General features: G+C 53.1%; 2 protein-coding genes across 12 annotated transcripts in view; both read right to left on the bottom strand.

The window, feature by feature from the left end:
- Positions 1-1,098, bottom strand: part of LOC128769195 (rho GTPase-activating protein 42-like) — a 49,694-nt gene extending 48,596 nt beyond the window's left edge. For 2 of the 6 annotated variants that reach the window (XM_053882624.1, XM_053882643.1), the window contains exon 1: positions 733-1,096. In XM_053882624.1, the coding sequence (XP_053738599.1) occupies positions 733-1,060 (328 nt within the window). In that variant the 5' untranslated portion in view covers positions 1,061-1,096. Of the gene's footprint in view, positions 1-732 lie in introns of all 6 variants that reach the window. The other 4 variants (XM_053882633.1, XM_053882661.1, XM_053882670.1 and 1 more) reach the window with 3 other exon arrangements.
- Positions 1,099-7,823: 6,725 nt separating this feature from the next.
- Positions 7,824-27,025, bottom strand: part of cntn5 (contactin 5) — a 73,566-nt gene continuing 54,364 nt past the window's right edge. For 5 of the 6 annotated variants that reach the window (XM_053869289.1, XM_053869264.1, XM_053869247.1 and 2 more), the window contains 11 exons: positions 25,700-25,887; positions 25,468-25,588; positions 25,193-25,351; positions 22,174-22,323; positions 21,090-21,160; positions 13,321-13,555; positions 13,139-13,248; positions 12,882-13,071; positions 11,730-11,842; positions 9,762-9,930; positions 7,824-8,986 (listed from right to left, as the gene is read on the bottom strand). In XM_053869289.1, the coding sequence (XP_053725264.1) occupies positions 8,892-8,986; positions 9,762-9,930; positions 11,730-11,842; positions 12,882-13,071; positions 13,139-13,248; positions 13,321-13,555; positions 21,090-21,160; positions 22,174-22,323; positions 25,193-25,351; positions 25,468-25,588; positions 25,700-25,887 (1,601 nt within the window). In that variant the 3' untranslated portion in view covers positions 7,824-8,891. Of the gene's footprint in view, positions 8,987-9,761; positions 9,931-11,729; positions 11,843-12,881; positions 13,072-13,138; positions 13,249-13,320; positions 13,556-21,089; positions 21,161-22,173; positions 22,324-25,192; positions 25,352-25,467; positions 25,589-25,699; positions 25,888-27,025 lie in introns of those variants that run through there. The other variant, XM_053869271.1, reaches the window with a different exon arrangement.

Consider the following 27,025-nt stretch of genomic DNA (forward strand, 5'->3'; position numbering starts at 1 on the left):
GGGTTCCTCACGAACAACAGAACAGAGCAACAGGCAAGCTAGCTAGCCCGCTAGCATGTAAACGCTAACACCTTAAAGGCCAATGTGATGGACATGGATTCTGCTAACGAAGAGAGCCAGACACAAGGAGCGCAGGGGCCTCACGAGGGCTGCTTTCATCCATGACGTCCAATAATATCACGCAGTTTCAAGCATTGAACATGGATTCAAAGAACACAATAATGCAGATTTCTGATGTTTTTTTTCCCTCAGCAATCTGATAAATCACTCATGATGGTGCAGAATGACTTTTGAAATATCGGACTGTGCAGCACGATACTTCTAAAAAACAAACAAATAAAAGGGTCCAAACGTTTAAAAAAATGCTCGGGGGAAAGTCAAACTCCAGGTAAAGAAAGAGTCACATTCGCGATGAGAAGAACAGGCCATGACATGACACTTGCTTCAACACTTCAGCCAGAGAAGGAAAGGAGAAGAAGCACGTCTGACGCCAGCTCGACGTCGAAACTCGGCTTCAGCAGTTGGATGTCAAGCGGCGCTTTGAAGCCTCGCCCTGAAGCGCTTCGTTCATCATCTGTTTCTCGAACTTTGGCGACTGTTATTATTGAGGTGAGCCGCGCGGAGACTCGGGTCTTCTGCTCCAAAGCAGCCCCGAGTCTCTCAGGTGGCAGCGAGGGAGAGTCGAGAGGAGGAGAAGAAGAAGAGAGGAGGAGGCGGAGGAGGAGGACTCACGGTTGAGCGCCGCCGTCAGCGCGTTGCCGTCCTTGATCAGCTCCTTGATGAACTTGTTGGTCCTGTCCAGCTCGACCTCGTGGCACCTGAGTCGCTCCCTGAAGTCCGGACTGTCCAGCAGGGAGTCGCTGAACTCCAGAGTCGGGAGCCCCATGGCGGGAGAGGCGCGCAGCTCGGAGCCCACCTGCGGGGAGTTCCACCGCTGCCCACTTGGTCCACTTCCTGCTTCCTCCCCGGCGGGGAGACGCCCGCCTGCCGGCCAGTTCCGGCCCCTGCCCGCGGACGCAGCCCCGACACTCCCCTCACCGGACGCTTCTGCCGAACACATGGCGGCCAAACAGAACAGCCAGTCGTAGTTAGTTACTGATGTAAAGCAGGCCTGGGCACAGTGTGGCCCGGGGGCCACATGCGGCCCGGCGCCTGTATTTCCGTGGCCCCTTTGACGTCAGACTTAAACTATCGCTGATGTAATTCTTCTACCTTTTTTGTTCTTTCTTTTTTAGTCACCGCCACCACCACATCAGCAGTAAATATAGCATGTTTTTGTTTTCGAGACTCAATTTTTTTTCTTTTCATTGGATATTTTGGTGTGTTATATATTAAAACATATCTTGAAATAAATTGCTTCTTTATCTGCAACGTCTGGTCCATAGTTTTATGGATTTATATTCAAATTAAATGCACATGAAATGAACATATTTACAGTTATTTACAGTAATCTTTTTAGTTTCATATTTTGGATATTTTTCCCTGGCTGTCTTTCTTTTGCTGATGGCCCCTCACAACAGTTACAGTTTCTAATGTGGCCTTTTATGAATTTTTTGTTTTTGTTTTTTTGGAAAATTCTATTCTGAATTAAAGCGGTTCATCGTGTGTCACAGCAACAAGACAAAGAAAAGTGAATCTCATCATCGAGTGCGTCATGTCCTCCTGGCCTGCTGCAGAAGTGGGCTGTGACTGCCTGACCAGAGGTGGCGCTGTGAGCTCTTCAGTCCCGCTGCCATGTCAGTAGAGGAAGAACAGAGAAGGAGTACTGAAGATGTTTTTATGATTATAGTTTTAGTGGTGGGACTTTAAGGAGTTAAGTACAATTCAATTTTTAATTTAATTTAAATAAGGCGATATAAAAACTTGAACAGAGCCACCATGGTGATTTATTGTGCCATTGTCAAACTGATGCAGAATAAAACAATATTTTGTTGTTCTTCAGTCAGACACCAGATTCATTCACATTGAAAAATGTGGCTTCTTGTGGCAAATGTTCTTCTACCGTTAAACTGCAATTAATTGCGATTAATCAATCACAAATTCTCTAATTAACTTGATACATTTTTTAATCGAATCCCACCCATGGTTTTTATTCATTTCCCAGGGGAAACTGTGGCTCCATGAGGGAGTTTCAACCTTTAGCGAATAGGTGCCACCACTTCAGGGTTGGATTGGCAGACATGTACATGCTATTGTTTCTACTGTTTTACTACACACATCAGTAGAAGTATATTCATTCGTTTGCCAGGGAAAACAATGACCCATACATAGCGCCATCAGATCCTTCATTTCAATTTTCTCTGTCTCATTCAAACATTTGAGAAACTCCAGGACATTGAACTCAGCACACTGTGTCTTCAGAGGACCATGACTCTCACAGCTCTCTGCGATGCTCAGATGCAGCTTCAGTCAGAGGCTCTTCACCCGCGAGCAGGAAGCTTGGCCGCAGCCCGTCCTCGACGTGAACACTGGCCGGACAGACTCAGCCACGTCATCCCCGAGTCTTACCTGGGGAGACGCTCCTGTCTCGGACCTGCGACGGTGGCGGAGAGAAGGGTGAGCGGCACTCCGACTTCCTCCTGGTGTCGTGAGCCCGCAGTGCAGCTTGCTATTTATTAATGTCGTGCAGCAGCCAGGAGGCGAGCGCAGAAGACACACACTGCGATACGCTCTTCCTCGCAGCTTATACAACGACGCGGCTCATATATGGATTTTTACCAGGGACGCTCCAGTCGATCGGCCACCGATTATGAAAGGCTGATCTCAGCGTGATTGCTCATTGCTGATCACAAAATCCCATCACATGTGACAGACGGCGCTCTGATGAAGCACCGCCCGCGGTTGTGATGCGTCCACTCCCCCCCCCCTCCCTGCTGACTCGCTTGGCAACAGCATGTCTACTGCGGAGGTTTCTTCCAGTCTGTCATGTTAAGTTCGCATCCTGCAGCGCATGCACGTTAAGAGGCGTCAACGCCAGGAAGTAAATAACACCAGCACTTGACGCAGCACAGAGAGTTTTCGGTGCGCACGAAGCAGCGGCCACTGGCAAACACTCGCCGATCTGAGCCTGACATTTTATTTCCCAAGAAATAACCCTTCATTTCACCGAGCCAGATGGCTGTCGTTCTAAGACGGAATTGAGTGAATCCGCTGCTGTTTTGTGTGTGTCGGATGCAGCGTTCTCTGGCCACCTGAATCTGAAACTTTTGCAAACGGAACTTTCATCAAATGCTCTCCTCATTTTTACAGTATATAGAGCGTCATGCTGGCAAAAATATTGGGAAGTGAAAGAGAAATCACCCATTTAAAAAAATATGTTTTTCAGAAAACAATGTTATTTGCAGGAAACAATTGGTTTTCACTCACTCAGAGGGTTTTTTCAGGGTCAAAGGTCAAGCTGTCTTGTCTGAGCGCGACCTGCAGACCTGAGCCTGGCTGTCTCAAGGTTTCTGCCTGAGTCACTCGGAGCATGTGCAAGCGGCGTCTTCTGCTCCGCCTCAGGCGTCGAACTCGCCACTCCAACCAGTCATCTGCCTCCGCCTGGTCCTCATTAGTCTCATCTGCCGCTGGATCGTTAGGGGTCTGGACTTCATACTCGATATCAATAATCTCAGCGGCGGCCGCATCGATCGGCTCAGCGGAGGCTGCTGCGCTTGTCAGGAGGCGTCTGATTGGATTTGGCAAGACTTCTCTGGTCCTCCCCGTGTGTGTGTGTGTTTATACTGCCTCCAGTGCCTCGAGTTTTTAACCAGCAGAGGGAGGTCCTCACTGTGTCAAGCCTCAGTTTGAGGGTTAAAGCTACAAAGTCATTATCACTGGGTTTTAGTTTGGTTCAGAGTCCAGGTTCAGGTGAGCCACCATGGTTAGGTTCATGGGGAGAGAGGCTGGGGAAAGGGTGATGTTAATGTGTGTCAGTGACGGTCCTCACTAAGATAGGAAGACAAACGTGTGTGTGTCTGCTCATTTATACCTCCTCGTGGGGACCAATTCCTGACAAAACACTATCCTCGTGGGGACCTTGTGTCTTTGTGGGGACCAGTCCCCACAGGTCCAAACCTCAATTTGAGGATGAAAACTTCAAAGTAGCTGGGTCTTTATAACTGGGTTCCAGTTTGGTTCGGGTGAGCCAGGTGTTTTGGAGGGTGAGGTTCAGGGGGAGAGGCTGGGGAAAGGGTGATGGCCAGGAGAGAAAGCTCACAATGTCACCACACACGTGTGTGTGTGGTGACGTCTGCTCTGGGAGCATCCGTCTGCAGCAGCTGCCCTCAGGGCTGCCGCTTGTTTGGCGGAGATGTTGGCGGAGGATCTGCTGCGCCTGTTCCTCAGGGTGGAACTAGACGCAGCTCCTCCGTGTTGAGTCACGTTCATCGGATTCAATACCTTTATATTCTTCATCCAGTGGTTCAGCTTCACAATTCTAGTGGACAGTTTTCTACCACATGTGTAGCATTTATTTCCACTAAACACCATGTTTGTCATGGAATCTTTGGCCAAGTTTACGTCCGTTCTTCTCCTCAGTCTGTGGAACAAGGCGCCGTGATTGAGCAGAGCTTAGTCCGGTCCTGACCCGCGTCCAACTCAGGGCTGAACCCACACGTCCACGGTGGGAGTCTGGAACTCAGGGCGTCACAGCAGCGCGAGGGCCGCTGACAGAAGCTCGATAATCCAAGGGCAGGACATTCAACAGACAGAGACAAAGGGCTGATCCCACAACTCTGCTGCGTCTCTCGCAGCTCCGCCTTCAAAGGTTTATGCTAATTCTGAAGGTTGTCTGAGCCGTCTGGAGGTCGAGACTTTCACGGTGGGTCCCCGGCGAGGTGAGCGAGCTCAGCAGAGGTGAGTGAGACAGCCGCCTGAACCTGCCCTTTGTTTCCAAGCTTCCATCACATGTGCTGTTGTGCATTATACTGATATTTGTCACGTCCAGGCATCGCTGCATTTTAAAGGCTGATTTCATTCCAAACTGCTTTTCTTTAATGGATAGATAACATTTAATAATGGCCAAATCAGTGATGCTTTTTTTGTTATCATACCATATTCAGTCACACTGAGAAATATGAATGAATGTGGCCAATATTCTGATACCATTCAACTGAGATGAATTGAGGTGATTCATCACAAACTCTCTCATTCACTAGACAGATTTTGTCCTCGAATCCCACCCCTAATTTTTTCTAATAACATTTGCGAACGAATCTTACTTTGGCTCTCCAACATTTTCCTCAAATTTGCCTTCAGGTCAACACGCCGCCGGGGGTCACATGACCTCCCGGCAGCAAGGCAGCTTTCATGGATTCCGCCAGGAAGCGCCATGGTTCTGTGCTGACGTCGCTCCTGTAGACCAGTGCACCCCAACCTTTTTCTCGCCGCAGACCGGTCAAGACTTGACGATTGGAACGTGGCCCGCGGTGTATGAAGGTGCTTCTTTGACCTTGTCATATGAGGCCTCTGCATGTTTGTGTGGCCACTAAGACTCACCGACTCTCTGACTCTGGTCGCTATGGTAACGCATGCCTTCAAAATAGCATAAAGATGCACCACAAAACCCAAAATAAAGAGCATGAAGATTTTAACTCACCATGTGATTAAATCGATGGGAGCCCTGAGCTTGTTTCTCTGCAACGAGATGCTCCCATCTGGGAGTCACGGTCGCCATAAAGCCATATTTCAAGTATGACTCCTGGTACTGTTTGTTAAAAACTCTTCACTGAACCTTTTCCCCTTCGCACTGTTTCCTAGTCATTTTGCGAGCATGTGTGTTAAACTTGGGCTCTCAACTGGCCGAGGCTTAACAGCGGGAATCCGGTCACTTTTCAAAATAAAAGTTTTTTCTAAATAAAAGATCCTTGAGACTAGATCCTTGAGAGTACCAATTGATCCATGGACCGGTACCGGTCCCTGGGTCTAGGTCCACAGGTCCAGAACTCCAGTGACCCACGTAGAGAGAGCACAGAAGGGATGGATTGCTAAGGAAGGAGTTTGGGTATCTTGGGGTCTTGTTCTCGAGTGGGGGGGTGAGGGAGTTGGAGGTTGTTAGCAAGGCCGGTAGTGCAGTGGCAGGAGTGGTGTGTGTCACATGGCGTGAGGCTAGAGAAGCGAGTTGAGCCGAAGCTCCGCCTCTCTGACCATCCATGGTCATCCATGCTGGAGGAAATGCTAAACTGCGATTAGCCCGAGCACAAACGCCGTGGCTTTGGTTGGGACTCCCAGAAGACTGGTGCATGGCGCCGGCGCTGGTGATCCGGCGTGCCGCCATAAATCTGCGCTTGGTGTCTGGAGAAACAAACGCCATCCATCAGAGTCCGTCATGCGACACCTTTTAAAATAATTTCCATTTCAGGAGGCGTCAGACTCGCCGAACGTAAAGAAGCTATATCCATAAATCTCTGGCGCAAATTAGTTTTCCCGCCGCGAGATGAGACTCTTCACTTGATAAAAGGGATAAATGGTTCCTGGGCTGTGCTTCTCACGCGCCGCATCAAACGCACGGCCGTGTCGGAGCGCGCCGTCTCATTTAGCGCACGCCGTTAGCATGCTGTGAAGCGCGGCGAGGACAGCTCTGACAGCTACGACTTGATTTATTCCCTTCCCTTCAAATCTCTCTTGCAGGAAATCTGAGACGACTCCGACACACGAGGAGCTCTTGATGTCGGAAGACTCGAGTCCTCGAGTCGTCTCTTAGAAGCTCTCCAGAAACCTACCTCCTGTTCCGTTTCAGAATCCGGGCATCCGTGACATCCTCTCCTGAGGAGCGAGTCGTCGGCTGGAGTGCGGGGACTCGCACTTGTGGACACGTGTCGGGATGCGTTTATCCACCAGGCGGCGCTATGGACTCTGGAAAGACTCAAACCGAGCTCAAAATAACATTGAAAGTGAGTGTCCGACTCCCAAGGGACTGGAGTCAGGGGGGTCATGAGCTTCAGTCCTCCACCAGCCACTCAGAGGAACCAGTGCATGGTGACTTCAGTGAGTCACTTGCCTGAACCACTGACTCCAGGTCACAAACATGGCACTGAGTCTGAGTCATGGGTCAGTGGGAATGTCCTTGTCAGAGCTCTGGCAAGTCACACAGCCTCAGTTTAAAACTTGTGGCTTGTCAAGAACGAGTCGTGACTCACACAGATCCTCAGGTCAGTGTGGTCCAGAGAAGAGACTCGGAGGAGCCAATGGCTACATACAAGAAACACCTCTCCGCTTGTGACTGAGGAACACGAGGACCAGACTCCATCATGACTTGGCTGTCCGAGACTCTTCGTCAGGTCTCTTCGTGTCATCCGCATGGTGACTCCAGTTTCCATCTGTCCAGAACCAGGGGCTGCTGTTGTCCGACGGACGGTGGAAGTGCATGACTCCTTGCTCCGAGTCAACAAGGTCAGATCCATTCATCAAAGCTGCTCTGCTCTGTGGAAGCCACGTTTCCCTCCTGCATCTCATCACATCTGACAGGAGGCGGCCGAAGCCGCTCATCCATCACGCTCACCAGGTCCCCTGCGACCAGCGCGAGGGGCCCCGCCTCTGCTGCCCAGATCGATCACACCCGTCCAGCTGGTCCGGGGAAGCTCAGTCATCCACCAGAGACTGGGAGTAAAACCTCCACTTGATGTTTAGGACCTCTCTACTGCACGTCCCTGACAGAGGTGAAGGTGGAGAGGAACATCTGGAGACGCTCCAGAGGCGGTTCTTCCAGCTGCAGCAGGCTCCACCTCACCGCTGGGAGGGGTCCACTCCCCTCCATCCAGGAGCTTCTCCACCCTCTGGTCCTGGATCTGAACTTTGATGTCGGAATCTGGAGCCGCTGCCGCCGCAGTGAAGCGAGTGTGTAAACAAGAGCTTCTCCGTTCACCGTCCAAGTGAGGCGGACGCCGACAGCAACCGCGAGTGTTTTAATTGCCGACACGAAAGCTCCTGCCTCCGGACGAGAGCAGGAAGCATCATCCATTATCATAAATCCGACAGTTGCCGCATGAATAATGAAAGGCTGCTACATTAGCGCTGGTGTTTGAGTCGCTGAAGAGGCTAAAAGCTTCGTGAAACCTCCACATGGAAGCGCCAGAGCAGAGAGGTCGGAGAGCGGCGAGGCTGAAATGGCGAGGTGAGGGTGTCAGAGGGGGGGCCTGCTCCGGAAACACCAGTGGAAACACCACCCGCAGCAGATAAACAACACACCGAGTGCTGTGATCCACCTGCACGTTACGCAACGCTGCGCCGACATTAGAGCGGGAGACACAGTTAGCTGCTCATGCTAGCTTCACGGCCTGTTCCTCATATCTCCCTGCGCCTCCTCTGACTTGTCACTACGGATTCGCTTGTTCTGACTTGGCGACGGCTAGTGTTAGCCACAGGCGCTAGCTGTGAGCGACAGGAACCAGACGTGCTGAGATGAAAGGAGCGAACAGCGGGAGGCTAAAAATATACGTCACATTTATTCAGGAGCTCAGGCAGTTGTCTAACGGTGCGTTCAGGTGCGGCAGGTTCAACGCTGCTTCCCGACAATCCACGGTCACTGGGTGGCGCTGCATCGCTAAGACAGCTTCATAAAAGTGGTTGGGTCTCTAAAGGTAACACCATGTACAAAACTGGAAAGAGTTCTAGGTTTCATACAAAAGGTTTCTGCCTGCGCCACGTACAAAAGAAAGGATGCACTTTCGCCCTCCGCGCGGTCTATCAGGCAGCTGAGCGGATGGAGGAAGGCGCCGGTCCATTCTCGGCGCCGCTGCCGCTCTGGTCTGACGCCGGCGGAAGACGAGCACCGACGCGGCCGCAAATCCGTCCTCGCGAAGTTCAGAGCAGTGGGAAGGGAACCAAGTGGCCCTGACTGGAGAGGGTTCTGGAAGGAACTGAAGAGGGGCAGGAGTCCTCCAGGCAGGCCCGGGTCTGGGAGAGGAGGCGGGTCACCAGGTCACGGAAGGCACCAGAAGCAGCAGGATGAGCGGCGTCCGTGTTGGAAGCTGGTGGAGCGAAGGCTGGCGGTTCTTGGCTCGAACACCTGAGGGGAGACACAGCAGGTGAGAAACTGGGAGAGAGAGAGAGAGAAACACACTTCATTTCCATTTCACTTACATGACAAGTTTCATAAAGGGCGACGGACAAATTAAAACCAATCCACATTAAAATCAGATTCGTTTTAAGAAGTGAGCAAAATGCAGCTCTTCGTTCTCAACGTTGCTCAGTATATTTTTAAAACTCTCGATGGATTTAAAAGAAAGAGAGAGAGAGAGAGAGAGAGAGAGTGTGTGTGTGAGAGAGAGAGAGAGAGAGAGAGAGAGAGTGTGTGTGTGAGAGAGAGAGAGTGTGTGTGTGTGTGTGTGTGAGAGAGAGAGAGAGAGTGTGTGTGTGAGAGAGAGAGAGTGTGTGTGTGTGTGAGAGAGAGAGAGAGAGTGTGTGTGTGTGTGTGTGAGAGAGAGAGAGAGAGAGTGTGTGTGTGAGAGAGAGAGCGTGTGTGTGTGTGTGAGAGAGAGAGAGAGAGAGAGTGTGTGTGTGGGAGGGAGAGAGAGAGAGAGAGAGAGAGTGTGTGTGTGAGAGGGAGAGAGAGAGAGTGTGTGTGTGTGTATACCAAGTTTAACCTAACTACTGGGAACCAATGGGCTTCCAGCTTGGTTCAAAGTCCTGGTTCTGGTGAGCCATGTGTTTTGGATGGTTAGGTTTAGGAGGAGAGACTGGCGAAAGGGTGATGGTCCTCTCAAGGACAGAGAGACAAACATGTTTGAGAAACGCTAGTGGGCGTGGCCTCTAGAACTCGCTAGAAGAAGCGCTGAACTTACCGGAGGAGGTGAGGATTCGAACCTGCGAGCTCACAGCGCCCTCTCCTCCCTCGCTCAGCGCTCGCACCTCCATGATGTAGGCGCCGCCCTCGGGCAGCGACAGCAGGGTGAAGGGGTGGATGGTTCGGGTCACCTGAGTGTGGCCCCGCCCCTCCTGTCTGAGTATCACCTGGAGAACATGGAGTCACATGCCGTCAGACCAAAGACACACATTCAGAAGTGTCAGGAGAACCAGAGGCCTCTGAGGACTCTGGAACACTCGTGTTTCTCTCCAGGAGGCCTGGTCTCTGTTCTGGCTCAGATGAAGAAGAAACTCTCTGGATAACAATCCCACACATGACTCGCCGCATCTTTGTTTTGGACCTGTGTTCTGGGCGGTCAAGGTCCTTCTGGAGCTTCTAGCAATCCAAAGTCCTTTTTTCCTTGCTCAGGGCAACACCCCAGCTCTTCTCTGCCTTTGACCAGGATGACTGTGCTCCAGCAACATGGTCAGCAGCAGATGAGCTTCTGGACTCACGCTCAGGCCACAGTTGATGCAATAAAGGCAGAACTGGGCCACGGCCCTCTGATCAGCAGAGTCCAGCAGCTGTTCTGACAGCATCTACAGCTTCCACAGCATCTCACACATCTGAGACGGCTGACACAGCTCCAGGCTGCGTCCCAGCTCTGCGCCTCACGTGTCCCACTCCTCCTCACTGGCCGTTCCCCACTTGATCACGTGACCCCTTCAAACCCAGGGAGCTCCGGAGCTGACTTGAAACCAGGTGGGAAGATGAAGTGTGGAGAGATGTCCAGGAGACCAAAGGACTTGATTTCACAACAGTGTTGGACAGGACAACAGGGACATGTCAGTAGCCAGGACCACTCTTCCCTCTGTTGACTCTCTCTGGTGTCACACGTCAGCCAGCCAAATGCTCCACCGTGTCCCACAACATGAACAATACAACATGGATGTTCAACAGTAGGTTTGGATTTCTCCTGAACAAACCACAGTGGGCTAGCATCCAGGCTAACGTTAGCATCCTCACACCTCTCACACATCTGTCACCGCAACATAGGCTCCGCCCATTTCTCCTCCGCTGGTTCACCAAACCAAGTGAGATGATCAGCGCCGATGCAAGAGGTTGCAGAAACATGGGAGCTGGCATTTCCAAAACGTTGTCTCCAACACTGGATATGCAGGAAACAAGACACAGCACGGCAGCCAATGACACGCCGTCTTTACGTGTGATGTCATCAGGTATTGTCCCAATTCTGAGGGACGTCAGTGGAGGGAGCTTCACAGTGGAGGGAGCTTCACGGTGGAGCTTCACAGTGGAGGGAGCTTCATAGTGAAGGGAGCTTCACAGTGGAGGGAGCTTCACAGTGGAGGGAGCTTCACAGTGGAGGGAGCTTCACAGAGGAGGGAGCTTCATAGTGGAGGGAGCTTCACAGTGGAGGGAGCTTCACAGTGGAGGGAGCTTCACAGTGGAGGGAGCTTCACAGTGGAGGGAGCTTCACAGAGGAGGGAGCTTCATAGTGGAGGGAGCTTCACAGTGGAGGGAGCTTCACAGTGGAGGGAGCTTCACAGTGGAGGGAGCTTCACAGTGGAGGGAGCTTCACGGTGGAGGGAGCTTCACAGTGGAGGGAGCTTCACGGTGGAGCTTCACAGTGGAGGGAGCTTCATAGTGGAGGGAGCTTCATAGAGGAGGGCGCTCAGAACCAAGTGCTAGAGTTATGGGGAGACGTGGGACACAGGCAGACACTATTGTTACCAACGATATGCAGCCAGTCATGTGTAGGGTAGTTCTTCAGAGGGTTTCTTCTTTATCTGAGCCAGAGCATCAGAAGAGAGAGCAGGCCTCCTGCAGAGACTCTGTCTGCGTCATGGTGCTTTGGAAAAGGCAAACATGGATTCTACAAGCTGGTGCAGGTTTGGTTTGGTGCTCTTGTTTGAGCTCATGACTGGTCCCAGAAAGGAGCTCTCACCATGTACCCGATGACGTGGGACTCGTTGTCTTTGGCCTTCACCGGGTCCCAGCTCAGCGACACGTTGTTGCCCTCCTGGATCCAGGCCAGGTTGGCCGGGGCACGATCCGGAGCTGCGGAGACACCACAAGAATCCAGATGCTAATGTCGGCCAAGCGATCGGGGACGTCAGAAATGTGGCGCCTCCCACACGAGCAAGACCAACCGTGAGCTCCACCCTGTCACCAGAAGTCTGAAGACAACGTCAGTGTCCAGCCGTGTGCAGTAGTCATGCGATAACTCACTGACGACACGCACGCTTGCGTTTAAAGGTTCTTATTGCTGCTATGTTCGCTCCCTTAGTTTAATCTTTTTTTTTTTTTTTTCCTGCGTGTTTTAAATCTTTCACTATCATTCCTGTTCCACCATCACTGAGGACCTCAAATGGGAGCCGACCATCAGGTCCCTCATCAGGAAGGCCCAGCAGAGAATGTTCTTCCTGAGGCAGCTACGGAAACTACGACGGAGTTGCTGGTGGAGTTCTACAGGCCATCATCCAGTCCATCCTCACCTCCTCTATCACTGTCTGGTACAACAGTGCCACCTCCAGGGACCAGAGCCGACTGCAGCGCATCGTACGTTCTGCTGACCCATCACCTTGATGGGTTGCAGCCTGCCACCTCTTCAGGAGCTGTGTGTCTCCAGGACCCAGATCAGAGCCTTCGACCCTTCTCACCCTGGACATGGACTGTTTGTTCCTCTTCCCTCTGGCAGGAGGCTGCGCTCCATCCAGACCAGAACCTCCCGTCATAGGAACAGCTTCTTCCCCTCGGCCGTCACACTGTTTTATTTCATTTTATTTATTTTTTGACAGCACTTTGTTCCAAAGCACTTTCCTAGTTGGTGGGATCCCCACTGACCATGGCAATACATTTGATTCTGATTCTGAGTTTGCCGTCTTGAGTCTGTGCCAATCGGAGCGGAAGGTTTCTGTGTTGACCCGGGACGCTGAGCTCTTTCACAAACTGAGCCGAAAACCCGTCCAACAGACCCAGTCCTGGTTGGTCGACCAAGAGCGTGAGCTGCGTTCACACCTGGGCCTGAAAATCCCTGTCTGTTCTGCCGCCACGCTCCACTGTCAGTGCCACAGCTGAGTGGAGGTTCTAGACTCACGGGCTTTCCTGGTCCTGGCGGTGACAGCGGCGCTGGCAGGGCCCTGGCCGATGCTGTTCAAGGCCTTCACGGTGATGCGATAGAGACGGTCGCTCTGCAAGCCTGACAACACCACGAAGGTTTCGTTCTTCACCGTCCTCTGTTTCCCCTCCTCCTCCTCCTCCTCCTCGCCGTCCTTCCAGAAACCCACCTGCTCAGCAGACACACAGCATGTTCTCAGGACGCCACACACCGAAGCGCCGCCAGCCTTCACCCACCTCGTAGGCTCCCGGCCGTCCAGGTCCAGGACCCGGCGGTCTCCAGGTGACTCGGATTTCCACTGAGGAGATCCCGAAGGCCTCCACGTCGGTGGGCGGCTCACGTGGCTCTGCACAAAAAACAGCAGTGAAAGATGCGGGTGCGATTCCGAGCGCGCGCCTGGTGACGTGTGTGAGCTCACCGCCCTCGGCAGAGTGGATGATGACGGCTCGGCTGAAGGGTCCGTCGCCCTTGTTGTTGTAAACCCCCACTTTCACTTGGAACGGTGTGAGCGGTGGGAAGGTCTCGTCTCTGTACTTGTACGTCGTGGAGTCCGCCGAGGTCACCATCTTCTCCTTCCAGCCGCGGCTGCCGTTGGCTCGAAACGCGACGATGTAGCCGAAGCCCTCGCCGTTCTGGAACTCCTCAGAAATCGGCTGTCGGGGGGGAGAGACACAAGCGTCAGCCTCCGCTCACAGTGAAGCAGGTTCTCCGGAGCGAAGCGGTCGCCTTGACAAGTCTGACCTGCGAACAGAGCCGTAACAACATGGCAGGTGACGGTCAGGGTCACCTGAGTCTTCATATGCTGAGTCATGTAATCCACTCGCAGAAAAGTGATCTGTTAACTCAGGAGTTCTTTTTTGAAACCGATAAAGGAAGCAGGGTTTGAGGTTGTCAATACACTGTCAGATAAACGTCACATCAACTGCAGGGATTCACAGGCCGAGCCAAGGTTCAAACATCAAAACATGAATCCAAGAATCAACAGCCTGAAAGCAACACAATACAGAGTTGTTTTCAAAAGTCACCGTAAGGAGAGGCAACAGGAAGTGTCCAGAGCAACGTCCAGTGACAGCTAGCAGGCTCTTCGCTGCTGCTAGTGTTAGCATTCGCCTGAGCTGGCGGCCTCTAGCAAGTTGGCCCTGGTGTGGTGAACAAACCAGGATGGACATGCTGGCTTGACTGCTGAGGTCATGTGGACGTGTGCGCCCAGTGATGCCACCTGGTGGTCGGCCTGTCTCTCAGAGCAGAAGCAGGAGGCAGAGAAGAAGAAGAAACCAAAACTAAATGAATGCACTGCTACATCCAGGTGTTATTTGCTAGCATCAAGCTTCATCTGGTTTGTACGACAGGGCCTTCGACACAAGTAGAGCAGCACGTCTGTTTGGCTCTGGACCTGGACTCACCAGCACATGGGGTTTGTGGATTCTGCGAGTCACACTGTCTCACACAGACGAGTCTGACTCAGCATTTCAGCTTTGAAGCAATGACTCACTTAGTGTCAACTCCAGTCACCGGAATGCACTGGACTGAACCGGTCCCGTGCTGCAGCGGGTCGTGAGGCTCAGCAGGACCTGGGAGTGAAGTCCGCTGACCATGGACGGAAGACGATGTCGGTTGCTGGGGATCTGACGAGTGGACGAGGTGGAGGAGACAACGCTTCCTTGAGTGACAAGGAACTGGACTGGCCTTCAGAAGAAAACTGGAGTCTCGGGTTCAGAATCACTTTATTCAACATTGGAGAGCAAACCAGAGTCAACAACACGGAGGAATCCTTCTTTAGGATCCAAGATCTACAGAGGCTCAGCTGACGGACAGATCTCCAGCTCCTCCACAGCTGCTGGGAGCTGCTCTCTCCTCCTGCGCCTCCACACCACCCCCACCACCACCCCCACCACACACAGCAGCAGCAGCAGCACCACAGCACTGAGCAGCACGGACCTCAGCAGGAGGTGATCCACCTCTGGCTCTCTCAGCTTCACCAGGGTCTCAGACATGAACACACAGAGATGGTCTCTCCTCACCACACACCAGACCTGTCCACTGTCCTGCAGAGAGACGTTCCTGATCACCAGGCTGCTGTTAGAGAGATCCATGTTGTCTGGTCGATGATCCTCATGAACATGAGAGACTCGTGTTCTGGTTCTGTTGGACCTCCTGAACCACAGAACCTCACCAGTCTGATTCCAGTTCCCACAGTGGAGAGTGAGGTCCTCTCCCTCAGTGAAGAGCTGCACAGCAGGAGGCTCAAGCTCAGGACACACGTACAGGTGATAACGGTCAAAACCAGCATCACCGAAGTCACAGATGTATTGACCTGTGTGGGCCAGTGTCAGAGATGGAAGCATCAGAGTGGAGTTGAGACTCTCTTTGTCAGACCACAGTGAATTCCACATCCTCCAGCTGTGTGTTTGCTTCCTGCTGCCGTCAGAACAGTTCAGCTCCAGACTCTCTCCCTCCCTGCGCAGGATGTACTCTAGTGAGACTACAACATCGAAACGACTGTGAAGGTGGCACCTGAGCTGCTGCTGCTCCAGACAGTAGTAGAAGATGAAGTAACCAGCATGTCTCTCACCAGTGACCAGGAGGGAGGGTTTGTTCTCGAGCAGCTGGAGTTGGTGCCCTGGAGGTCTTCCACCGTCTATTGAAACTAATCCAAGGTCTGTCTCATAGGCCCACTGAACACTCTGGTTTGGTCCCACCCCATCACAGCTCAGCTCCACTGTCTCTCCAACATTCAGGTCCACAGTCTCATGATTCATCATCTTCTGTGTGTCACACACGAGGAGCGTGGAGTTCCTGTCCAGGGTCACCCTGCCCCGAGTCCAGCACTGCTCCTGGTACTGACCCGAGTGGGAAGCATCCAGAGGGTGTAGCCGATAATAGGAGGCTGAAGAGTTGAACAGGAGCTGCGTCCCCTCTGTGGTCCATCTGGAGACGGAACAGAAGTCAGCGGTGTCATCCAGGAGGAAGCGATGTGCCGTCCCTGCTGGCTGGAGCACGTCGGCGCGGATGATGGAGACGAGCGCCAACAGCAACAAGATCTCAGCAGCCACAGTCATGGCTTGATGATCTCGTCTCACCACCGGAGCAGCTTCTCGTGGCTCCATACGGAGCAAATGTGGGGAAGAAAAACAATGTCCTGGCCAAAGGTTGGGTCATTCTTGGAAGAGAGCACGAGAACGTTCCGCCCTTTTGGGATACGACGGTCTGAGCGTGTGTGTGTGTGGGAGAGAGGTTTTGTTTTTCTTTCTTTCTTGGCCATGTGAGAGCAGAGGAGTGTGTGTAGGGACGATCTATCTCAGCTCAGTTCGAGCGTCTTGGCACGGCCTGAGCTTCAGGAGGAGAACTGTTGAAGGAAAGAGGAGATCTTTGAGGCTGGACAACAGAAGGACAGAGCTGCACTGGGATCAGCAGTGAAAGAGAAGAAAGAAAACAGTGTGGCCTTAAGGTGAAATAGAGGAGATGAAAGGTGAAAGTTCAGCATCTGATAAAAGCAGAGAGCAAGTGTGGTCCACAGCAGGGCAGATTCATCCAGTCGTTTCTCTAGTTGAGATTCCAAATGAATCTAATGGTAAGTCTGTGGGTGGGGTCTGAGCCAAGTTTGGTTGTGGAGGATCCAGCCGCATCATCCCTGTCCATCCTGGGTGTCCATATCCACCATGACCTTCTTCTTCTTCTGTCTCTTCCGGCTTCTCCCTTCAGTGGTGGCCACAGTAGATCATCCTCCTCCATCTCCCCCTGTCCTCTGCTTCCTCTGCTCTCAAACCTCATGTCCTCCTTCACCACCTCCATCAATCTCCTCTGTGGCCTTCCTCTCCACCTGCTGCCTGGCAGTTCCATCATCTCAGCATCTTCATCTACCAATGTACTGGCTCTCTCTCTCTCTCTCCTCTGTACATGTCCAAACCATCTCCATCCAGCCTCTCTGACTTGGTCTCCTGAACACCTGAGCACATGTGCTGTCCCTCTGATCCTATCATCATCCTGCTCTCACTCCCAGAGAGAAGCTCAGCATCTTCATCTCTGCTACCTCCAGCTCTGCCTCCTGTCTTCTCCTCAGTGCCACTGTTTCCAAACCATACAACGTTGCTGGCCTCACCACCCTTTTGGACACTTTCCATTTCATCCTTGCTGACACCCTTTTGTCACACATCACACCTGACACTTTTCTCAAATTATTTCATCTACACCTGCTTCTACACCTCTTCCTCACACTCTCCATCACCCTGGACAGTTGAGCCTCAGTACTTCAAACCCCCCACTTCACCTGTCCACTTGGCTCCCTCTCATTCACACACATGTATTCCATCTTACTGCAGCTAACCTTCATTCCTCTCCTTTCTAAGGCAAACCTCCACCTCAGATCACAATGTCATCTGCAAACATCATGGTCCAAGGGGCTTCTTGTCTGACCTCATCTGTCAACCTGTCCATCACCATGGCAAAGAGGAGGGGCCTCAGAGCTGAGCCTTGGTGCAGTCCCACCTCCACCTTGAGCTCCTCTGTGACACCTGCAGCACACCTCACCACTGTCTCACACCTGCCACACATGTCCTGCACCTCTGCTGCTCCAGACTTCCTCATACAATACCACAACTCTTCTCTTGGCACTCTGTCACACACTTTCTCCAGATCCACAAAGACACAGTGGAGCTCCTTCCGACCTTCTCTGTACTTCTCCATGAACATCCTCAAAGCAAACACTGCATCTGTGGTGATCCTTTTCGGCATGAAGCCAAACTGTTGCTCACATATGCTAAGTTCCGCCCTTAGTCTAATGTTCTGGTCAAAAAGTCTCCTAAACACTTCCACAGGTTTATCATCAGGACCCACTCTTCATCCTCTTCAATGTCCTTCTCACTTCAGCCTCACTAATCTTTGCTACGTCCTGATCTACGATACACACTTCTGTTATCAGTCAATCCTGGATCACCCTAACTTGCTGCACGTCCTTCCCATCTCTGCCTGATCCGGTACAATCCTGTGCAAATCCCTCTCACCCTCCTGACTGTCCAACATCGCCTCCAAGTCCTGGGCAGTGTCTGTGTTGCTGAGCAACATGCTGCTTCCTGTTTGCTCCGGCCTGGAGAGTCGGCGGAGCATCAGCTTCAGCGAGTGAAGAGGGAGAGAAAGGCTCCCAGCGTTCAGGAGAGAAAATGGGAACGTCGCTCTGAGGATGGGTGACTGACCTGTCAGAGGTGAGAGCAGGTTTCTCTGGTGCAGCGCAACAGACAGGGGGCGCCACATCTTTGCAGGTAAACATGAAGACTCTTCTGATCTTCTGCCTAATAACCACAGAAAACCCAGACCACCATAAACAGTGGCTAAATTATAGCTAGCTGTTTGCTAACAACAGCCACCTGGTCAACTGCACCATGAACAAGTCAGCGTGGCTCCAAGTTAGGCTCAGCCTAATGACCTTGGCGCGACACGTGGTCGTGAGCGGGTGTGTTCTCACTTCAAGTGCACCACCGTGTACTTCAATGTTTCTTCATCCTGCAAGACCACGTCACTGTCCCGCAACTGAAGAAGCTTTTTTGTAGCGTCTGTTATTAAACATGAATGCAGTTGCACGTGAGATAAATGGAACATGTGACTCTGTACAACACACAGTATTGTGTTATTTATTTGTGGCGTGAAAACCTAGTTCCATCCGACAGGTGCTCACGTGTATCTATCGTCCTTCCTTGGCAGCGTGAAAGGTAAACGAGGGTTTGGGTCAGGATACACGTGTCACTGAGAGTCGGACTGCAGACCAGACTTTGGTCACAGCCATCCAGGCTAGCCGGGGCACCGGGGACAACTCACATCTGTGGGTGACTCAGTCTCTGCATGGTTTGGTGGGAGGAAACCAGAGCGTCCGGAGGAAGCGAGCTCGGGGGCAACACCACATGTAGCATCACAGAGGCGTGGCTCGGCTCTTCCTGCTGTCGAGCCACCAGTGAAGTCTGCGAAACATCTGCAGGATCTTGCCTCGCTCTGCAGGGGCCCGGCGTAAAAGCAAGTGGAGCGACATCCGCCAGGTGACGGTCGCCGGTGGAGCGAGACGTCTGAAGGAAGCAGCCCACTGTTTGATCCTGCTCCGTCCGCTTCCATCTCCATCTCCACTTACAACCTCCCCGTTTCTTTCCAAAGGCTTATCGCAGGAAACAGTGCGGAACCAAGGACTTGAGCGACAAATCAAATTGATCAGAGAAGCGTGACGCGGCGAGTCCCACGACCGGTGCCAGGGCTTCAGCAGCTCCCCGGCAGAGCAACACAGAACCCTGACCCAGATTCTGAGGCTGACCAACGGGCGGACGGATCTCACTTGGGAGCTTCATGTGTTTGCTCTCTCTCTGTCGTCACAGCTCTGGGCTCCACAAACGTATCACCCCGAGGCCCCACATCATTCCTCTTCAAGGGCAGAGGTAGGACTGATAACACAAGTAACTGCAGCTGAGGGAGACTGGAGGGTTCAGCCAGAACTGAAGAACAAAGCCAAACTGCCTCCTGGTTTTGGTGGACTGCACCAGAAGAAGCGCAGCAGGTTTGTGAGGGCAGAAGGACCCTCCAGTGAGGCGCTGCGCCCCCGGTGGCCTCCAACAGAAGTGCATGCAGGAGGAGGCGCGTGAGCGCTGGAGACAGTCGCTCCGCCACTTCAGGGTTTGGGCCACATGGAAACCATGGGGGCCACGGCTTCAACGAGAGCCGCCTTCAGAGTCAGAGGCCCTTTATTCCAGATGAAGTCTCAGCGGAGGAAAGGGCTTCAAACCCAGCGCAAACAGCGGCTGCATCAGGGAGCGGAACACGGCGCCTGTTTGAGGGGAAGATCCCAAAGAAAGGAGCAGTGAAGAGACGGAGCGCTGAGGACGGCTGCGGACTGGAGCCAGATGGATTCCTCAGGAGGCCACACGACTGGTGTTGTTGGCAGCAGCTCAATCCAGGTCTAGACTTGGCTCCGCTGCTGGATTGGCTGGAAGCTAACGGAGTTCTGCTGGGTCTGGATGACAGGCAGCCTTGCTTCGTCAGAGTCCCGAGCTCCTGCTGACCCACATGTGGGTCACCCTCCTGTCAGCTGGAGGTCTTAGGAGGTCTCAGAGAACGGTTCCAGCGAAGGCCTTCACTGGAGGATCGGCTCCAGGTTCAAAGGTCGCAGCTCCTGGGCCTGTCGCCTGCCACCAACGTCTCATGCAAAGTGAGTTTTGGCTCAGAGGACCTCTTGGTTGGGGCTTGACCTGTGGAATGAGAGAAGGTCCACGACCCATGGGGCCTGGCCGGAGGTCCTCCTCAGTGCTGGGGCCAGGGTTGCTCACTCATCCAGGAGCCGTTCCCTCCTTCTTCTCACCGCCCTTCTCCGTCATCTTGGTCATGGTCAGAGATGGCTTTTGGTTCTCCACCTCCCCGGACCCTCCTGGACCAGCTCCCGCCCGTGATTCCTCTCCGACAGTAAACTCCAGTCTTGTCGCGGACGTTCTTCAAAAGCGTTTAAACGGCTGAGCTAATGTGGTTGTTGGGCTCACACACATCCCCGAGGACCCAACAACATCGTCTCTGATCTGCTTCGACAGCTTCTCATTACATTACCAGCACTTGATCCTCGCAGCTCCAGGAGAGCGGCGTTTGTTTCTCGCTTCAGTTTCAATAGCAAGTCAGCAAATGCAATTCAGAGGCTGCGTTGCTCCCTGGCGCCCCGCTCCTCTCTCTACAAGACGTTTCCCCCCGTATCTAAGCAGCTCTCTCCAGCTCACGCTCTCCGCTCCAACATCTGGGTTCGTTTTCTTTCTCGGCGATGTGAGAGCAGAGGGGTGTGAGAAGGAGGGTCTGTCGCAGCTAACAATGTCTTGACAAGGCCAGAGCTTCAGGAGGAACAGGCCTCGCTGCGTGCTGCTCCACCCTCCTGGCCTCTATGGAGGCATTTCTCTGCCATCCACAGTTGAAACTTTGTTTTACAATTAAAAATCTTTCTGTACGAGCTCAAAACGGATGGCACAGAAATGAAAGAAAAAGGAGTGATGAAGTTCGACACATGTCATTCAAACTGAACGGAATGTTGGGGGCCACAGTGGAGGAGAATAAACCCCGCACCACTGTTTTCTAGAGAAATCTGGGGCTAGTCAACATCACGACGTTTCTTCACAAAACAGTCGGCACTGTCCCTGGATGAGGGCATGAGAATCCTGGCCGGCTGTGGCTGTCGACACTCACCTCCCAGGAGATGACCAGCTCGTGCCTGCGGCCGTTTCCCCCGCTCACGTTGGCTGGCGCCACCGACGGGACTGTGAGGAGAAGGAAAGGTTCCGCTGCATCACTGCTGCGCAACACCACACACACACACACAGAGCCACTGAACATCGCCACCGGCTGCTGAACTTCTATGGGGACCACTGCGGAGCTCCATCTAGAGGCGGACCACAACACCCGCTGAACAACCTGGAGGTCCATTAACGCTCATACAGATCTGGATCTGGGCGGAGTCTTCTGTCTGTATTTCCTCATAAAGCTTAGGGAGCAGTACCACTGGAAACCATGGGGGGCAGTGTTGCTGTTGCCAGTCTAATAAATCACGATCTCGATATATTTAACGGCCCAACGCCTCCATTTTCTCTTTTGTGCAAGAGTTACATGATCAATGCTTGTAAAGCAAATCTTTTGACATGTGGCTGCTCCCCCTGGTGGACATATTGGTGAACAGCAACACAGAAGGCATGGACGCATGTGATCGGTGACGGTAACGTGGCTTGGTTTTTGTACGTGCAGGGAGTGCGAATGGGCCATACTACCCCGCAGACACAGCAGACAGTAACGTCCCGACCTCTTCTGTCTGCAGGTGTCATCGCTCCTCGCTCCGCCCAGGTTTGACCACGCTAGTGGTCACCCAGCTGCATCAGTGGCGGCTCACGGGATGATACGAGTCCTTGTGCTGACACTCTGATCGCAGCACGTGACTGCTGTGAGAACTATGGGAGACATGGACAGGTGCGTCGAAAGATGAGCACGGGCCTTGTCCTCGCCGGATGACGGACCGACATTAAGGCTTCGGCGAGACGCTCCCGTGAGCCTTGAATATGCAAGAGGCTCGGCTGTGTTCCGTCTTCTTTCAACACAACTCGTGTTTACCTTTCCTCTGGGAATCTATTATCCTGAATCATTTGCATGTCACCACGCTCACGTCCGACTGCACCTACTCCGAGGGCGTCTTGCGGCTCATGTCATGGCTTTACACTTAAACCCCGCCCCCGCCCCAAAACACACACTCGGGAAGCTCAGGCGCTTCTCTCTGGACGCTCACCTGCTTCCTTGGTGCGGACGGCTCGGGACGGCGCGCTTGGATCGCCGGTCCCGATGGCGTTACTCGCCACCACTCGGAACTCGTACTCCACCCAGGGGTTGAGCTGCACGGCCATGGCGGACTCCATGTCTCCCGTGACAGGCTCTGGATCTGCGGGTGACAGAAGATACCGCTTCAACACAGGAGTGACCAGACTGACTGAGGGGCTTTTCACATCACCGACTCCGTCTCAAGACAAAGACCGACATGTGAACACAAGCGAGTCAGTGTGATCCAGCCTGGAGAGCTGCACTTGGTCCCCAGAAGCTCTCCACTCTAGATGCTGGAAGCTCCGTGCACAGTGCCACAAACATGGTAAGCGCAGCGCGGTAGAGGGTCTGGCGGCTGTCTGGGCGACGACATCATCAAAAACAACTTGACAAACTCCCAGAACACTGAGGCGAGTAAGACCATGGCGGTGTGATTTTATGAAGAGCGCATGGAAACAAAGGACATCATCGGAGGCGCAGAGGTGCGCGGCTGCACAGCAGGGGGCGCATGGGACCCAGGCCGCCCGAGACAGAGCCTGTAGAGTGAAAAGCCTCAGAGACGTTGCTGTTCTGGGGACATCCACTCCTCCGTTCCACTGACCCGACTTCCTGCTTCCTACCCTCCTCCTGACCGTCAGTGTCTTCAGAACTGGTGCAGGTACCAAACGTGTCCCACCTGCCGCGGAGTGATGACGTCACATCCGGCAGATACCATATCTCTTTTTTTGTCGGTCTTTGTCTGTCAGCCGCTTTGTTTCTCTTTGATGTCGCACCAGAAATCACAACAGTCTCCACAGCAGATAATGATGTCCATCTGAAGGTAGTTCAGTCGTAAAAACAAAGCTCCGCAGGTGTCAGCCAGTCACGACGCCTTGTTCCACAGACTGAGGAGGAGAACGGACGTAAACTTGGCAAAAGATTCCATGACAAACACGGTGTTTAGTGGAAATAAATGCTGCGCATGTGGTAGAAATCACCTTGACATCCTTTATTTCTCTTTCCTCTGGCTCATTGAAACATTAAAGAAACAGACACGGTATCTGCCTGCTGTGACGTCATCACTCCGCGGCAGGTGGGACACGTTTGGCACCTGCACCGGGCCGGAACACGGCCTGGTCCGCTTCAGTTCTGCAGCCCAACTCTTCCGCTCCCTCCTCGTCTCAGTGAGACTGATGGCTCTCACCGAGGCGGTTATTACAGGCGGTTATTACAGGCGGCTGGCGGATCTGGCCTCCTCACGCTCTGCCAATATTGATCCTTCAACAACAAACACCGAGGACACAAATGAACCGCCGGCCTCTTTATGCAAATGTGGACAAGCAGAGGCCGACGCTCTTATCAGCAGGAGCCGGCCACTTTCAGGCCACTCCAGTCCCACGAGCTGCTCCTCAAACAGCCGCCGATAAGGCTGTTTGCACGGAGCCCCGCCCCCTCCTGAGAGCAGAGGAGCTCAGCCCGTCTCTCGGACACGTCCGCACCTGAGACACACCCTGTCCCACTGGTCAGAGCTGAGCCTCCTGGACCCGAGTCTCCCTCGGCTGGTCCTGCTCTGTCTGTCGTGCTCCTCGCTCATGTGTTCTCTCATGGACGCCCTCCAGCACACCAACCCCTCTGCAGGACGCCATGAACGTCTCATAAGTGCCTGTACAATGCCCAACTCCTGGTGTCATCTCACTGCTTTACATTAAACTGCGTTTCCGCCCGGTGATTTCACTGAATGTGATCCAAATTCACAGATTCTCCAACCTTTCACAACCGTATTTTGGCCATCGCGGTCGCCATATTTGTTGACCGCCACAATCTGAGTGGCAACACTGGCAGCATGGAAGCTGCTACTGATGGGGTGTGTGACGCTGCTGACAGGAGGAAACGGCAGATCAGTTCCACACTTGAAACGGTCCTTCACTAAACTAACTCACTGCTTTCTAATGGGAGGAATATTTGGCGCCCCCCTGCCCGCGGGGGGCGAGCGGACGAACACACGCCCTGTCAGAGTGAGAGAACATAGCTTGACAGGGATCAGAATCCCAGTCGTTCTGTTGACTGAATCAAGCCACAAGCTTTTATATCTGTGCTGTTTGAATGAATGATACAACACAAGGCTGTACACACCATGTTCTGTGGTGAGGAAAGAATCATTATGAACATGTTTTCATTATCATTATCATTATTTGAATGAATGAGGCTCAGCCCACTAAAACAGTCGCCCAGGGACCCCTGCATCTCAAAGTGTTACCGTGGCAACAGTCTGGTTGTTTGTTCTTTGACTCAGATGTTTGTTTATCTGTTGTTTATCAAGTTATTTTGGTACAAATAGATGTTTTTTAACCAAGCAAATTGTTATCTGTCAGTCGTTGACGTGTTGTGTTGGGAGGGGGCGGGGTTATGGGTTGGGTGCGGGCCCCAACTGTCCCAGGCGTCTCCTGAACTCCCAACCTTCCCCCCGTGGTTGTGGTTGGACTGAGATCAGTCCTGTGTTTCTGGACCTTCAAACGACAGAAAACGGACTCCAGCCAGGAGCAGATGGAACCAGACTTGTCCCAACAGCAACGTCACCTCGTGTTTCGCGTGTGTTTGTTTTTCTTGCTTTGTGGGGACCAATCCTTGACAAAACACTATCCTTATCCTTCAGGACCATATGGCTTTGTGGGGACATTTGGCTGGACTCCACAGGTTTGCGGGTTAAAACTTGGTTCAGAGTGAAGGTGACGTTTCACTGTGTGTTTTGGAGGGTTAGGTTTAGAGGGGGAGGCTGGGGAAATGGTGATGGAGAGGAGACAAACGTGTGTGTGCATATACATGTATGGCCCAATGTATGACAAGACACTGATCTTGCGAGGACATTTTGGCAGGTCCGCATCGAGTTTTGAGGGTGAAGACTTCAAAATAAGTGAGTCCTGTTTCAGGTGAGCCATGTGTTTAGGGGGAGAGGCTGGGGAAAGGGTGACGGCCAGGAGAGGTCCCCACCAGGACAGAGATGTGTGTGTTACCTGTGTGGACCGTCTGCCAGCCGAGTGAGAAGGGGCTCCGGGCCTGTAAGTGATAGGTGATGATGGGGCTGTGGTTGTCCAGGCCCCGAGTCCAGGAGAGAGTCGCGGTGGTGTCGGCGATCTCCTCCACGATCACCACCCCGGGCGGCCCAGGAGGACCTGAGGACGAAGCACGGAGGAGATGAGCTTCAGATTCTTCTGAAGGTTTCACTTCCTGTTCCAGCCCCAAGGTGAAGGTGTGAGGGGCGGCGTGAGGGTGGTGTGTGTGAGCTCACCTCGGACGAGAAGCTCCGCCTCTGCCAACACGGTCTCGGCGCTGGTCTGGGCGCGGCAGCCGTACTTCCCAGCGTGCTTCAGTAGAATGCTCCGGATCATCAGGTCCACGGTGGAGGACTGCTGCAGTCCAGAGAAGACACAGCGGTGAGTCTCTCCTGGTGCCGTTGTCAGGACCAACCCAGACCCAGGGGCTGGGAGGAGACACACACATGCCGCGGTGGAGGTCCTTACTCTGGCTCTGACGGTTTGGATGGACTCCAAGTGTCCGCCGTGCTGCTGGAAGCTGATGGCCCTCTGGTTGAAGAACCACTGGAAGGTCACGTCCAGCGAGGTGTCGTGCGTGGCCCTGCAGCTCAGCACCACGCTCTCGCCCACCGTCACCTCCACCCGGCTGGGGCTCAGCTCCACACGCGTGGCCTCTGCAAACACAAAGCTGCTGCACTGTCACGGCAGGCTAACTGGCGCCGTGCGGCTTGGCGCATCGCTCCCATACGCTCCCGCTCCCAGCTGCGGCACCGCTCCACTTGTAAACAGCCTCCAAGCTCCCAGGAGGTGTGTGGCTGCAGCGCAGTGCGCGTCTACTTCCTGTCTCCCTGTGGTGTTGTTGATGTTGGTTTGTTTACACTGTGTCGTCTGGACCTTGCTCCAGCTGTTGGTTCTCTCTCTCTGACCAGAGACGCCACATAACTCCATCCTCCTGCTGAGATTGCAGACTCAGCTCCACCGAGGTCCGCAATGGAACACCAGACTGAGCCGAGCAAACCAGCGGGTCCAGGCCCAGAGGGCGGTGGGGGATGAGCCTGACCATCACGCAGCACTGTGTGCTCAGGCTCTGAGATACGGGGCGCCCTGTTTTCTCAGGAGGACGCCCTAAATGTCCCTGTATCACGTCCCACTCCTCGTGTCAACACACTGGTGACCACGAGTGTTTACACTCGCTAATTTCACCACACATGATAGAAATTCACAGATTCTCGAGCCTTTTGCCGCCGTAACTCGGCCGCCATGTTTGTTTACCAGCGTAATCTGCCGGTTCTCCACGCGTGGAGAGTCATGGACGCGCTGTGACTGGTGGAGAGTCATGGACGCCAGCTCACCTGGTTCTATGGATTTCATCAAGAGTCAAGGCTTCGTATATCCTTAGTTTGAATGAATGGACGTTTAAATGAGTGACAGTTTAGAAAACAGATGCACAGCTGATACAACTGTTGCTTCACTTGCGTCAACATATGAGAGAAGATGAACCAAGTGCAGACATTTAGCTGGTAGTCAGGGAAAGAATCAGGGTCAAAACATGGATGTTTTTTCTCGTGAATCAGGGTCAGCTGAGTGAAACAGCTGCCCAGGAGACTCCAGCATCTGTTACCGTGGCAACAGTTCATCTCTGTTAACCATTCTTTGACTCAGACGTTGGTCTTTATAAAAAGTTGTTTTGCACAAATCGATGTTTACAGCTTGTTTTTTACAAAGCAAGTTGTGGCGTGTGGGGGCGGGACTATGGGATGGGGGCGGGGCTATGGGCCGGGCCCGTCGGCAGGAGAGGAAGTCAGAAGAAGG

The sequence above is a fragment of the Synchiropus splendidus genome, chromosome 1 (assembly GCF_027744825.2).
Source record: "Synchiropus splendidus isolate RoL2022-P1 chromosome 1, RoL_Sspl_1.0, whole genome shotgun sequence".
In the NCBI taxonomy this organism is placed as follows: Eukaryota; Metazoa; Chordata; class Actinopteri; order Syngnathiformes; family Callionymidae; genus Synchiropus; species Synchiropus splendidus.